Source organism: Neoarius graeffei, chromosome 10 (genome assembly GCF_027579695.1).
Source record: "Neoarius graeffei isolate fNeoGra1 chromosome 10, fNeoGra1.pri, whole genome shotgun sequence".
NCBI lineage: Eukaryota > Metazoa > Chordata > Actinopteri > Siluriformes > Ariidae > Neoarius > Neoarius graeffei.
Window position 1 is genome coordinate 28,391,890 of NC_083578.1, and position 16,282 is coordinate 28,408,171.

Below are 16,282 nucleotides of genomic sequence, written 5' to 3' on the forward strand. Positions count from 1 at the left end.
TATATATATATATATATATATATATATATATATACCGTAAATCCTCTAATATAGGCCGGGGCCTTTATTTCACTCAAGTGCATCTTGGTCCAGGCCATTATTGGAAGGAGGCCAGAATTAGAGGCAGGCCTCTATTTCTGTTTGAGCAAAACAGACTACCAGTGGAATGAATAAAAACGAGATTTTGTGTCTATTTGAACCTATAAAATAGGTTGATGCTTGGTTGCCTGGTTACCACCAGACCTACCGGTAATCACAATTGGGGCGCCTGCAGGGTTGAACTGTAATGTACGCACTAGCGGTGTAATCCCCCCCCCAAAAAAAAACCGCTTGCGTGCTGCAGTTTCTATGAAGAGTCGATCTATAGGCTTATACACAAAACAACGATAGAACTTTAACTTGAAATTGAACAATAGCCTTCCATGAACACAGGCTGATATTTGAACAACATATGTGAACTACACACGACAATAAACTCTTTATAGCCTCGATTAGAATCTAGTGAACTTGCTCAGCGCTACCGCACGCACGACTCTGACACACACTGTAGCGCAACGTGGGGTACAGAGACTCGCTGAAAAACTCCTCGGGTATTTTTCTGAGTTTACCGAAAATCAGAGTAGAAGGAGCCACCCACCCTCTGTCTGGTTTGAAGCGGTTCTGTAGGACATTGAGCTTTACAGAGTCCGGTGCACATTTTAAGGCATCTGGTTGAAGTTTCCCTATGTCTGATAAATCTGATGTCAGTGATAGCGGGCTGACTCGTGGCTCATTAGTAAAGCTATCTGATGGCTCATTTGTCAGCAAGGTGGAGCAACCATCTACTTCTGATCGTAAGGGACATGGGGAGATGTAGGTGTTCTTATATGAAATTCACTGGATGTATGGCTAGTTTCAAACTCAGAGGTAGATGAAGGCAATTCCCTCAAAGGAACTGAGCTCGCATCCAGCTGCAGCGTACTGCTGCTCGGTTGCGGAGGAGTGGAAGCTGCCGGTGCCGTGTTACTAGCTGATACTGGAGAGGACTGGCAAGCAGATGACGCCCCTGGATCACTGCTTTTGGACTTTTTCGTAAATGTCTGAAACAAGCTCGTTTGTTTCAGGGTTCGTTTACTCATTTTTGACTCGCTTCTCAATAAATTCTCGCACAAGCTCTGACTACTGACGATTGACTGTCTCCGTTTCTCAAAACTGGAGAGAATCTCAGTGGTGCAAGAAAAGTATATCTGCATTGACCAATGAGCTTTCTTGGTCACGCACACCCCGCCCACTCCTGAAGCACACAAATGCGCCGGCACACACACGTCTCTCTCTCTCTCTCTCTCTCTCAAATTATGTTGCATTGCCAAAGCATTCAGGTAACAATTATAATTAAAAAAAAATCTCTCTCTCCCCAAGGTACGCCTAGTGCGTACGGCCATACGCCTGGCGGCGCCACTGATCACAATTGTCTTTCAGATCGGAACGATTGTGTAAGGCCACTATGATCTCAGAAACATCGTTGGTTATAGCCCCGGCCTGTATTAGAGTCCGGCCATTATTTACCTCCTCCGACAGCGAGACCGGCCAATATTAGAGTCCCGGCCAGTAATGGAATACAGGCCAGTATTAGAGGATTTACTGTATATATATATATATATATATATATATATATATATATATATATATATATATATATATAGAGAGAGAGAGAGAGAGAGAGAGAGAGAGAGAGAGAGAGTTTGCATGTTCTCCCCATGTCCGCATGGGTTTCCTCCGGGTGCTCCGGTTTCCCCCACAGTCCAAAGACATGCAGGTTAGGTTAACTGGTGACTCTAAATTGACCGTAGGTGTGAATGTGAGTGTGAATGGTTGTCTGTGTCTATGTGTCAGCCCTGTGATGACCTGGTGACTTGTCCAGGGTGTACCCTGCCTTTCGCCTGTAGTCAGCTGGGATAGGCTCCAGCTTGCCTGCGACCCTGTAGAACAGGATAAAGCGGCTAGAGATAATGAGATGAGAATGAGATGATATATATCAATCCACAGGTGTTCTATACAACCAAACTTATTACAGAGAAAATTTAAGAAAAAAAAATGTTTAGGTCTGTTTTTGAGAAAATGGTAATGGAGTCTCTCTACATACTTTCATGGACAATATTTAACCTACATTTTGTAACTACAGTAGGGTCCAGTGTCTGATGTCGGTGTGTGGTTGGAACTTATTACAGTAAAAAGTAATAATTCTTATAGAATGCTATTATATGACAATGTTTTAGGTTAGATGTTACATCTTAAAAGGAAAATTTGAACTTCACTCCTGGCCATGATATTCAACAACAGTACATTGCATTGCAACAACAGTTAAAATATGTTTATAATTTGAAATGAATTAAAAATATGAAATACTGTTTACTGTAGGAAATACCGTGACACATGTCACTCTTTTTTTTCTTCTTTGAATCAGTTTAATTTGATACTCAATCCTCCAATTTATCACAGACCCCTAGCATCCTTTAAAACTTATTTTTGTCAGCTTTTCAAAGGTAAGGGCATCAGATTAAACTTAATGCCCTTCACGGTTTACTTTTTAACTGATCTGGGGTGAGTTTCCCAAAAGCATCGGAGCACAAAGGTCATTGGGTCATTCCATGCCAAATCAACAAGAGGTTATGCTCGACCATCTCAGATTTCAATGAAATTTGGAGGGCTCAGAGATACTATTAAAAGAAGTTAATCCCCAAAACTTGAGCTTCCTATCTCCAACGGTTTCAGAGATACAGGCATTTGAATTTTTCGATTTTTTTGCATTTTGCTCAAAACATACATATTTCAAAGTGTAATATAATCTTTATTATGCAAGATAGAAACCTAAAATTTTGCACAGAGAGACTCAATGTCTTGTTCTACAAGTTTCAACTTAGAATTTCAATGGTCATTGTATATTAGATGGTGATTTTAACAAGGAAATTAAAAAGATAAATTTGCATTTTTTGCATTTTTAATTCATTCTGGAAGCTTGCCTGTGGCAGTAATGCTTAAACTAAGAATGTTATTCAAATCTATACAGAAATATCTACCAATTTCAGTTTTACCAAGTCTCCACTATTCCTAGTTTGTCTGTAATAGGGTTTTGAAATTTGCCGATTTCTAAAACATGCCATTTTCAGTAGCAAGAAATCCAATGTGGGATAGCAGTTAGGAACTTGTAAATTTTTTTCAGTAATCCCCAAGACCCATATTTTATATTTCCAAATTTTTGTTCTGTGTCTCTCAAGTATTTTTAAACTACAGGGGTTTAAAAAATCCATTTTCACCAAATTCGAATTTTTGATATATTTTCATATAATTGATATTTGAGGGTTAATAAATGCTTCAATAAGGCTCAAGTAGGTTAGGAGACATGTTTCTTCCTCAATTTTAAATAAAATTTCAATTAATGCTCAGTATTAATTATTTGTAAATTGATTTTAATCTAAGACTGTGTAACATTAGCAATCAATGACCAGCTATTGTGTACCAGTCAACAGCCAGCCTTATCAATATAAACACAGCAAAATAGGTGAGCTTTGATACCAGAACAGGTGGCTCATATCTTATAGTTTTAGAGTCTGTAAACTGCATACTTGTTCAGATAACATTATATTGCTTGGATTATATTAAATACATTGTAATACAGAGCACTGAGAAAATTTACCAATGTTATTAACTGAATGTGTTTCTTTGCAAGGATTGGATATTTTGAATAGTTGACTAGGGAATTTAATTGTAGTTGCTTTCAATTTGAGATCAATATAAATGAGTTTGTTCTTAGACATCTAGAAATGGCTGAACTTCCTCCCTGTTCTATAGGAATTGGACTAAAGAAAGATTCTGACTGCCATAAACTAACATACAACAGAAATTGTAAGTTAAATACACTCTCTCAGTATAGTTTGGAGCAAATTTCATTAATTAAACAGAGAACTGAACTTGAGAACATTTCAAGCACAGATACAGTATGTCTGCATCATGAGAAACTGTTTCTGATGAAATATGAAGAGCTACAGAAAAGTTGTTGTGATCCATATGAAAGGCACAAGAAAAAAGTTAAAACAGAATTACGTTCAATTCTTCCTGAAACAGCAGATTCATTTTCAAAACTGATAAATAAAAATATTAAACCTTGACAAAAATTGTGTTCTAAATGTTCACAGAGAGTGAAAGAACATTTAAGCCAAGCAGATTCAGCAGGTTCTACAGAATCAGAACAAGAGAGCATGTGTGTAGATATGGATCCAACATACACTGGTGAGGTAGCTGAATCACTTGACAAAAGCCTTGTGTCAATTGGTTGCTCTCCACTGAAAATTGCCAAGTATAGCCACAAACAGAAAGCTGCATATGGCAAAGCAAAGCTGCAATGAGTAGAAGAAACTTTACGTTCTAAAATGAAATTTTATTAATTAATGAAATTTGCTCCAAACTATACTGAGAGAGTGTATTTAACTTACAATTTCTGTTGTATGTTAGTTTATGGCAGTCAGAATCTTTCTTTAGTCCAATTCCTATAGAACAGGGAGGAAGTTCATCTATTTCTAGATGTCTAAGAACAAACTCATTTATACTGATCTCAAATTGAAAGCAACTACAATTAAATTCCCTAGTCAACTATTCAAAATATCTAATCCTTGCAAAGAAACACATTCAGTTAATAACATTGGTAAATTTTCTCAGTGCTCTGTATTACAATGCATTTAATATAATCCAAGCAATATAATGTTATCTGAACAAGTATGCAGTTTACAGACTCTAAAACTATAAGATATGAGCCACCTGTTCTGGTATCAAAGCTCACCTATTTTGCTGTGTTGATATTGATAAGGCTGGCTGTTGACTGGTACACAATAGCTGGTCATTGATTGCTAATGTTACACAGTCTTAGATTAAAATCAATTTACAAATAATTAATACTGAGCATTAATTGAAATTTTATTTAAAATTGAGGAAGAAACATGTCTCCTAACCTACTTGAGCCTTATTGAAGCATTTATTAACCCTCAAATATCAATTATATGAAAATATATCAAAAATTCGAATTTGGTGAAAATGGATTTTTTAAACCCCTGTAGTTTAAAAATACTTGAGAGACACAGAACAAAAATTTGGAAATATAAAATATGGGTCTTGGGGATTACTGAAAAAAATTTACAAGTTCCTAACTGCTATCCCACATTGGATTTCTTGCTACTGAAAATGGCATGTTTTAGAAATCGGCAAATTTCAAAACCCTATTACAGACAAACTAGGAACAGTGGAGACTTGGTAAAACTGAAATTGGTAGATATTTCTGTGTAGATTTGAATAACATTCTTAGTTTAAGCATTACTGCCACAGGCAAGCTTCCAGAATGAATTAAAAATGCAAAAAAATGCAAATTTATCTTTTTAATTTCCTTGTTAAAATCACCATCTAATATACAATGACCATTGAAATTCTAAGTTGAAACTTGTAGAACAAGACATTGAGTCTCTCTGTGCAAAATTTTAGGTTTCTATCTTGCATAATAAAGATTATATTACACTTTGAAATATGTATGTTTTGAGCAAAATGCAAAAAAATCGAAAAATTCAAATGCCTGTATCTCTGAAACCGTTGGAGATAGGAAGCTCAAGTTTTGGGGATTAACTTCTTTTAATAGTATCTCTGAGCCCTCCAAATTTCATTGAAATCTGAGATGGTCGAGCATAAATTTGTCAGATATTTGTTGATTTGGCATGGAATGACCCCATTCTTAAATGGTAGCGAGAGCATCACAATGAACTCTCTCTCTCCTAGTTAAGATGCTCATAGCATTAAGAGGCTTTTGGGAAACCCACCCCTGGTGTATATCAAAATTTTCTAATCCATTTGAGCCAGCATCCTTATCATTTTTAAAAGACACTGTATCTCACAAGAAGCTAACTACCACTTCTGCAATGCTGTTCCACCATTACTTACTTATGTAGTAAACAAATTTTCACATGACTAAAGGAACAGATGGAGAGCATTATATTGGTCTAAATCAGTCCATTACTACTGACCAATCATTTAATATTGCAAACGCTACTACATAATGTATCATGCAATTGATCTAATATCAGTATATTTGAGTGTTTATGATGTGTCTGATTTCTTTCTGCTTCTGTCTTAGAAGAATAAAGGAATTCTACTTGGTGTGGTTGGCACAGATGTTCCAGTGTCTGAGCTCTTAAAGACTATCCCCAAGTACAAGGTACAATAACTGAGTCAAAATGATATACGTAAATTAAGTTCATGTTTCTGTAGTTGTACATAGTAGTTCTGCTATTGTACCAGTCATTTTGTTGAGTCTTAGATACAGGGATTTTAGGAAAAGAGCATCTTAAAAAGTAGTAATTTAATACATTATTAAATAAATTAATGCTTTATTTTAGGAATTTAAGGATTGAGGATTTTTACAATATACTTTTTATCTATGAAAAATCAGTACTGAGCTCACAAATAACCATTTTTGCTAAGGATTCCCCCTACCAAATGCAATAGGAATAATAACACAAGATTATCCTCCTCAAACCAGTATTAAATGTGAAATAACAAAAAATGATAACACTGCATGTTAGGAGTATACATGTGTTAATATGTAAATGATTTAGCTTGCATATTGCATTAAAAAAGGAAAATCATGTCCAATTTGCATTTAAATGTATAGGGCCTTTCATATCGTATGTGACATGGTTATAAGTGGATTTTCCTTAAAGGCAGAGGAGGTGATTTTGGGGAAACCAGCAAGAATTAGCTAGATTTTGAAATTAACCAACCAAAAAATCCCATGCCCTCCCTTCAGTGCTCCCTCCAAAGCCACTCCTCCAAAACACATGAATGTGCACTACCTGATTTCTGCTGGAGGATGAGTCCATTTTATCCCTTTTCCACCAAATCAGTTCCAGGGCTGGTTCGGGGCCAGTGCTTAGTTTGGAACTGGGTTTTCTGTTTCCACTGACAAAGAACTGGCTCTGGCCCAGAAAAACCGGTTCCAGGGTAGCACCAGCTCTTTGCTGGGCTAGAGGAAAGAACTGCTTACGTCAGCGGGGGGGGGGGGGGGGGGGGGGGTTGTTAAGACCAACAACAATAGCAAGACCGCGAGAGGGCGCCATTTTTAAATAAGCGACGAGATATCATGGATGCAGTAAAGCAGCAGTCATCCATTATTGTTGTTGTTGTTGCTGCTTCTTCTTCTTCTTCTTCTTCTCCGTGTTGTTGTTGCTTCGATGTTCGCGCCAAGGTTTATGCAAACGCAGTAACGTAACTGACGTATACAGTGACTTAATGACGTGGTTCCCCTTAGCAACCCGAGCTATGGAAAAGCAAACTGGTTCTCAGCTGGTTCGCAAGTTGAACGAGTTGTGAACCAGCACCAGCACTGGCCCCGAACCAGCCCTGGAACTGATTTGGTAGAAAAGGGGTATAGAGAGAGCGTTGGAGGGAGGAGCGTAGTGTGTCATGGTCATAGCCAACTAACAATTCCCCCAAAAAACAAAACAAACCAGATAACTCCCTCAGTTATTGCCATCATTGAAAAGCCATACTGACATTCACTCTGGTTTGACCTCTTGCTTTTGTTGCCTTCACATGCTAGCCGGAAGGTCCTTCTTCCCACTTGTGAAGTCAAAATTATGATTCTGTGCTTTGAGCAAAATAAAAATTAATGGACGCAAGATTCCTTCTCAGCTGTTTTTTTGGGATAATCCTATTTTGATTCTGTAACACACACTGTTCTATATCAAGTAAAATGTACACAGATTATTAGATTTTTTTTCATGATAATGATAGTTGTATTGCTAAAAATAAACAATTATGTACTATCCATGATTGAAACTGTCCTCTTCTCCAACATGTTGAAAGGTCATCCCAATTCAGGAACTCATTAAAATTATTTCTGAAGTTCCCACTTCATATGCATTCATATGCAACTTCTAAGTTGGCAACTTGTATTTACAATAATTCTGATAACACATGAAGGCAGCATTTATCCATCTTTCTTTTGATCATAGCCTTTTCCATTTCACTCTTTCTTTTCTTACTTTATTTAGCAGTGCGAGCTGTTGTAGGTATAACGTTAGGTGTAACTGGAAATTTTGGCTGCCTTTTCTCTGCCATTCTTTTGTGACTAGCTCACTAACTTTAGCAGTATGTCTGCCTAGCCTTGTAGAAGACTGGTCATGTGCAATGGGTGCATGGGCAGAGTGCGCACAGGTAGACAGGCAGGTAGACCATCCAAGTAGGCCAGCCATATCGAATGAAATCATTAGATGGGCTTTGTACAGCCCAGCGACTATCACAGATGATTTTTTTTCTTTTTATTGTCAGAGCATTTCATTTATTCATTGCTGTTGGGATGTAAAGAGAATTTCAAGAAATATAAAAAATGTTTCTGAAAAAAAAAATCACCTACCCTGCCTTTCATATTAAATAATGTATTCTTAAACACTAAGTGTCAATTGAGCAATATTATGTTTATGTTTTTGAAAAATAGTAAATTAAAAATAGTTCTTGGAATGCTGGACCCCACTGTACTATTTGTGTAGTATATTTTTTTATTTTTTAAATGCTTCTTCATTCATAGTAACTGGTGGTCTTCTGTGTGCAGACTCACTGATTATTATCTAGAACACATAAAGATATGCTAAGCACCATGTCCTTTTTAAAATATCTACATTTCCCTCTGCTGATTGTTCCAGCCTTTTTCCCTTTCAGACAAAGAATGGCAGGAAAATTGCAGCAATGACTGTTTTGCACCATTCCCTTTTAAGTACCAGGAATAGAGAAGTTAATTTATGGACATATCTTCAAGAGAAAATTAGTGGGTTTAGCTTTAAAAATTTCCTGGCATTTGAAAGCATATTATTTTTGGGGGGTCATGCCATTCACCAGCGTGTTGGGAGAGACATGTACTTTGTGTGTGTGTGTGTGTGTGTGTGTGTGTGTGTGTGTGTGTGTGTGATTGTCCCTGTTTGTGTAGCTCTGTGTGTGTGGGCACCACAGACAAGCAGATGTGGGAAATCATGATTTGGGGAATAGCAGAAGGTGCAGGAAATTGTACTGAGCTTGATTGGGCTTTGATATTAAAAAGATAAGAGGAATAAACAGAAAGTAAAGAACAGAATAGAACTCATGTATAGCTGGTTATGAAATGTTAAAATACCCCTGATTATGTTCACTAGATGTGTGTGTGTGTGTGTGTGTGTGTGTGTGTGTGTGCGCGCGCGCGTGCATGCATGTGTGAATTCACAGCTGGGGATCCATGGCTATGCGTTTGCCATTACCAATAATGGCTACATCTTGACCCATCCAGACCTGCGCCCTCTGGTAATAAGAAAACTTCTGTTATAGCTTCCGTGTGTGTGTGCATGTGTGTGTGTGGTTCACACACTCTTACAATGTTCTGTGCTATTTTTGCATTTATTTCCACTAGATTTGGTGTACCTAATAACATTTAAAACACAAGCAGGAATGAAAAAAAGGAAGAAAAAAAAACTATTTCCAGGGAGATTTTAATGTGGTAATGAAATTGGTTGGGGATATATATTAAATGTGGACCATTAACATCGTCGTTGCAGTTCCCATAAACCACTGGACCACCAACATGCAGGATCCAAGCACTCTTCACAAATATCACATCCAGGATAAATTCTTGCCAATTTAAATAGAACAATAAAGAGACAACAGGTAAACACACCAATTTTTTTTTCTCTCTCAAGATTGCTGTGTTAATCACATGAAATGCCTGCTGACTGGGTTTACAGTGGCTATTTGTTTATGAAGTAACCCAGTCATCACTAAAATCCACTTCCAGAAAAAAAAAAAAAACTACTTTGAACAATGATGCAGATCCTTGACCTTTGAATATGAATTTGAAGCTCCCCTATTATGTCCATGCCCCAAGCTTTGCAGACCTCATCAGAACCTTGTATTAAATTGTTTATAAGTCTCAACATCCTTTTCATAATTTTTGTGTTTTGCACTCTCCTGAGTGAGTAGTTTAACCGCATACTCTCACCATTAGGCTGATTGGGCCTATCTTTTGGGCGGGAGTACCAGATCAGTACTTAACCTATTGACCAAATTTTACATCTCAGTTAGATCTGCACAATATGTTTTAGGGAAGAAAAATAAGAATGAGAAAACTTCAAAGAAAAAATATAAAACATTAGGGTTCCACCACCTGCAGTGCTTGGACCCCTAATAACCTTTAATTATTAAATATAATTTAGTTAATAACTGTGAATGTACACATGGAGGTGATGGTCATCTCTTAATTTTAAAAACAAGGCTTTTTCTTCACCATAACAGCAACCATTTAGTAGATACAAAACATGTAATCATCTGCAAGCATCTAGAGAATCTTAAAAACTAGAGACTATAATTGGTTTGTACAAGTGTTAGAGTAATTAGAGTCAATAACAAAATATTCAAACCTTTGGACAAATAAGTTCAGAAAACCAAGAAGTAATTCAAAAGCTTGCAAGTGGACAAAAATGAACTTTTTAAAATTAATACAAGTAAAGAAATAAAAACAATTAATACAAAAAGCAATCAGTGCAAAATAAGTGCACAGAAAATAAAGCCATATTCTAGGCACTGACCAGTTTGAAAAGAATACAGAAACAAGGATTGTCTTGAGTGGAGGGACGAAGTCGTCCCCCCCCCCAACAATGAATTGTCAGTTTATTGAAACAGCCAGAACTTGTGTTATGAGTGCGCTTAGCACCTTGAGAAAAGCATACCAAGCCAAGACCCAAGTTGGCATGCAGGTTTTTCATAGCCCATTAACCTCATCTCATCTCATTATCTCTAGCCGCTTTATCCTGTTCTACAGGGTCGCAGGCAAGCTGGAGCCTATCCCAGCTGACTACGGGTGAAAGGCGGGGTACACCCTGGACAAGTCGCCAGGTCATCACAGGGCTGACACAATAGACACAGACAACCATTCACACTCACATTCACACCTACGGTCAATTTAGAGTCACCAGTTAACCTAACCTGCATGTCTTTGGACTGTGGGGGAAACCGGAGCACCCGGAGGAAACCCATGCGGACACGGGGAGAACGTGCAAACTCCGCACAGAAAGGCCCTCGCCGGCCACAGGGCTTGAACCTGGACCTTCTTGCTGTGAGGCAACAGCTATAACCACTACACCACCATGCCACCCGCTCATTAACCTAATAATTATATACAGTATTATAACCGTGTATTATAAGCATGTATAAACAGTACAAACTTTTTATTTACAATAGGATTTACAGACTGAACTGGTAGTGCAGTTACTTTGTTGTTATTCTATGATACTTATCAAGAACATTATAATAAGGGGCACATTTAAGGGATTTCATAAGTATCAGGTATGTGAATGAATTACAAACATGAGTTGATGATTGTGAATGGTAGTGATTGGATCTATTGTGCTGTGTGTGGGGTCTCACAGAGCTGTATTCATGCCAAGATTTAATTGCACTGTAATTATCGAGCTGGACTAAAAGCAGCTAAGGCAAAGCAAGAATGGTTTAAAGAATAGCTGACCTCAGCTGAACTGCATGACCAAAATATTGGGGAAAATTCATAAATTCCATGTGCAAAGTTAAATGCATTGCTACACACACAGCCGTACACACACACACAGCCACACACGTGCACACGCCTGAGTGGCAAACTGTGTAGGAATGGTTGCAGTGAAGCAAGAGAGGAAAGCTGAGCAAGGAAAATCGAGACAGAAACCCATTTGTGTTTATTCTCCCAATCAGGACTTCTTGGGGATGCTCACAGGTGCCACTTTGCTCTTTCTTCATCCATGCCTATTGATTAGCAATGCCTGAACATGAGGGAGGGATAGACATAAACTTAAGCCTACTACCCCTCCTGGGGCATAAGCCGCTGACGAGAGATCTCCAGGCATTCTGGTCTTGGGCTTTTCGCTCCAGCTGGCTCCAGGTGTACCCCATTCTTAATATGTAGTGAAAGTTCATTATGTCTAACTATTATAAGTATTCTTTAAGTTCGTTTCTTAAGACACGTATTTTTTAGGATGTTACCTTGTTTGCTGACAGTTTCGGCGAACACTTCCGCCTTCTTCAAAACAGTCACCAGATGTCGAGTGGTGACGTGCCTTATCAGCTGATGTACTCTATGGAGGCGTGAACGTCCCGCCCAATTTGACAGGTAGTCCACGCCTCCTGCTGTCAGGTCGCTGCCCCAGGACTGCGCTCCAGGTGTGTGACAGTGCGTACGCTCCCTCATCCCGGTTCATGGTCCTTTGCGCCCGCTTGCGTATCTCCACTGCCTCCAAAATCCAACGCTGGTATCTATTCTCTTCAGCGTGAATGACTCTGGCCTCTTCCCAATTCATAATATGATTTTGCCGTTTGCAGTGATCTGAAATGGCTGATTTTAAGTTTTCTTGGTTTGCTTTTTCTTTTTCGGATCTTGTGAGTCTTTTTGTTGTTTCTTTTTCACATTCTAATTGGTGTTCTTTCCTGCGAGTGTGGAAGCATCTGCCCGTTTCACCAATATAGACTTTATTGCATGAGCGGCAAGGGATTTTATATATGACATTGTATTTATTGTCCAGTTGTATTTTGTCTTTGGGGTGAACTAGCAGCTGTCAGAGGTTCTTGTATGGATGCCTCCATAGAGTACATCAGCTGATAAGGCACGTCACCACTCGACATCTGGTGACTGTTTTGAAGAAGGCGGAAGTGTTCGCCGAAACTGTCAACAAACAAGGTAACATCCTAAAAAATACGTGTCTTAAGAAACGAACTTAAAGAATAGAATGAATATGTACCCCATTCTTTTGGTGTTAACATCGAGGTCTCAACGCCACGTGTTTCTGGGCCATCTTCTGTTTCTCTTGCCTTGGGGGTTCCAGGTCAACGCTTGCTTGGTTATGTTGGAGGCTGATAGACATAAAGGTAGGACAAAATATTAGCCAAAGAGAGCAGAGCAGAATGAGACAGTTTGTAAAGGCAGAAAGACAGTGATATCCATTCTGAAGTGATGAAGAATACACTGTAAATTATATTTTCATGGTGGAAATGTTCTTGGCAGGATTTCTATATGGGGTTAATCCAAACTCAAGTTAGGTCAAGTCAAATTTATTGTCCCACCAGGGAAAAATTAGGTTTCAGCCAAGCTTTTAAAAACACACAAACTAGAATAAATACAAAATTTTGTACAAATACAAAACAGGTAACAGGGACTGAAGACACAGTACAGGACAATGCAAGATCACTACATGGAGAGGCCAGGATAAACGAAAAATCCAGTGTGCAAAACTGTAAAATGCAACAGTGACATAATTTGTGCGAATTCAGCATATTAATTGCAGTGCAGACAAAGAAAAGTTTGAATATTTTTGTCCTGTGGGTCGGAACTCTATATCTCCTACCTGAAGGTTGAAGCTCAAACTCCCTATGGACCCTTTTCACGTGACGTCACGACAAACGCGGCTGCCATTTTGGACATGTACTACCAGTAGTTTACCACAGCCAGCATTGAGGAACGGCAGCAAAGAAAGTGTTTATTTTCAGCAAGACTTCCATCATGCCACTATATTGTTGTGCACCTGGATGTAGTAACCATCAACAAACAAGGCAAGGGTTATCATTTTATCGGATCCCGGTAGATGCTGACCGACGGAGAAGATGGATAGCGGCCATAAACAGGAAAGATTGGCAGCCCTCGGCATACCAGCGCTTGTGCAGTGACCACTTTGTTGGAGGTAAGACGAATAAAATTAGCCAGAAAAGGCATTACATTGCTGTTAACATTCTGTGGTGGCAAGTGTGTAACCAAATAGGCTAAAATAACCCATTGTAACCTCTTTGTTCTTCTGTAGTAGCTATTAGCTAACGACATTAGCTAGCATTGTGTTCCTTTGCTGTTGGTAGACTGTAGGACAGATCAGAGGCAGTGTCCTACAAACAGCGCTTAATTTGAGGGGGAGCAAGCCGGAGCGCGCTCTGGAACCTCGGGCGTTGGCTCCGGCAGCTATTTACACTGGATCCGGTGATCCGACACCTCTTTTGACTATGTAACAAAAACAAACAAACAAACAAACAAACAAACAAACAAATAATTAAATAAAAAATGCAAGTTTATTTAGTGTTAATGTCTGATTTTGATATCTGTCTTGTTGGTGATTTCTCTCATGAAACAACATCCACAAAATATCTGCAGATGAACTTAATTTGCAGTGTTATTACAAAACATGCCCAGAAGCGCAGCGCCGCACCCCCCTCCCCCCCTCTTTTTTTCCGCACCGGAGCCGCTCATCCTCTGCGCTCCGGGACCTCCCACTTTACAAATTAAGCACTGCCTACAAATAAGTGTTCAAAACAAGAGGAACATGTATTTGTCTCTTAAATCCAGGCCGTTCCCTGTAATCTGTAACAACGGTTGGAGAAAGTAATGGCAAATAGTGAGTGCACAAACCATAGAAGGTAAACTGTACACAGCACCAGGGCAGTGTGATGGTATGTCTACTTTTAGATTGTGTTAGCTTATCAATGAACACACTCGTCACTCGACGAGTTTCACGTCTTTACGACGGATACTTAAATGTGTGTTAGGTATTATTGTTGCAGTCTAAGCAGTCATTGTAGCAGCTAGATGATCGAGAACCGAAAGGGTCTGTACCATAAGCCGTTATTTCTGTACGGCGTTGCTAATGTGTCGTTACTGTTGTTATTTCTCCCTCTGCTCGCCCTGTAAATGCCCTACGTCGCTGGATAGCGAAGGTGTTTTCTGCATCTCGCTCCTTTTTCTTGTATGTTCTCCGTTTGTCGCCTTCCTCGCATTCAAACCAATTCGAGCCGAAGTCCGCTACATGTCCAAAATGGTGGTCGCGTTTACGAAGGTCACGTGACTGAAAAGGGTCTATAGAGGGGGTGGTCAGTGTAGTCCAATATGGCCAGATCCTTCCTGAAGCTCTTTCATTGAGTTTCACCCCAATGAAACTCAAGTGCTGAAAACAGTTACTCCAATGGCTAACAGGTTACATTGTTAATGAAATGACATTGTTTACCATGCTTACATATTTGCTTGTGTAAAACTGAATACTCAGTCACATTTATCTAGAATTAGTGTCTAAAATGGAAAAGTTTAAAATGTCACTTTTAATTCAATGAAGTCTTTAATACACTACAATACCAAGGTGCATTTAATTGGCTATTTCACAAGATTGTCAATAAATATAACCACAGTAAAACACATGCCGCCAAAACATCCAGAAATCTAGTAAATTCTTGTATATCTTGAATCCAGCCCAATTTGGTGATTTCTACCTTCCAAACCTAAGCCATGAATCTCATTCTTCCATATCTACCATATTATGAAATATTTGCGGTCTCAATCATTTGTAGCATTCCCACTGAACATTAATGTTCCTTGATAAATTACGTCATTATTGTATTTTTTTATTTTATTTTATTTAACCTTTATTTTACCAGGTTAGTCTCTTGAGATATAAATCTCTTTTCCAAGAGAGACCTGGCCAAGATGGCAGTACAGATAGTTTCATAAAAAACATAAAAACATAAAGCAATCAAACCTTAAAAAAAAAACACACAAAAGACATAAAACAAATAAAGAACATTACAAACATTAAAAGGCGTCACCTAAAACATCTAATTAAAACATGTGCAATTATGAGTGGACTTGTACTCTAAGGCTTTTACATAACCTATAAAATCATGCAAGGGGATGAAGCGCTGTAATTTCAGATCTTTTTGCAGATCATTCCAAGTGGTGGGTGCAGCAAACATAAATGCTTTTTTGAACAACTCTGTCCGGGCTTGAGGTACATTCAATAAAATAAAGTCATGAGACCTCAAACAACGTGAGCTCTGTTTAAAAGAAAGAAGCTCAGAAATGTAACACGGGAGTCTGCCAATTAAGGCCTTGTACAAAAAGATATAAAGGTGAGAGAGCCTGCAAGTTGACAGTGAGGGCAAGTTTACATTGGAATAAAGTGTGCAGCAATGAGTGAGAGGTCTGGAGTTTGTAATGAATCTTAAAGCACCATGATACACCGCATCCAACATATGGAGAGACTGAGTTGGGGCATTCATATAGAGCAGATCACCATAATCGATGATGGGTAAAAACGTTGCATCAACTAGCCTTCTTCTGGCACATGCAGTAAAACAGGACTTATTCCTATAATAAAACCCTAGTTTTAGTTTTAGCTTCTTAACTAGGTTCTGTATGTGAAACTTAAAAGAAAGGTATTCATCAATTAAAAATCCAAGA

The 16,282-nt window shown here is 38.5% G+C and overlaps 1 protein-coding gene across 1 annotated transcript in view; it reads left to right on the plus strand.

The window, feature by feature from the left end:
• The window catches only part of cacna2d3a (calcium channel, voltage-dependent, alpha 2/delta subunit 3a), a 1,043,750-nt gene that overhangs the window by 903,643 nt on the left and 123,825 nt on the right, over positions 1-16,282 (plus strand). Inside the window, exons 16-17 of the mRNA XM_060931674.1 lie at positions 6,149-6,229; positions 9,268-9,342. Of these exons, the coding sequence (XP_060787657.1) occupies positions 6,149-6,229; positions 9,268-9,342 (156 nt within the window). The remainder of the gene's footprint in view (positions 1-6,148; positions 6,230-9,267; positions 9,343-16,282) is intronic.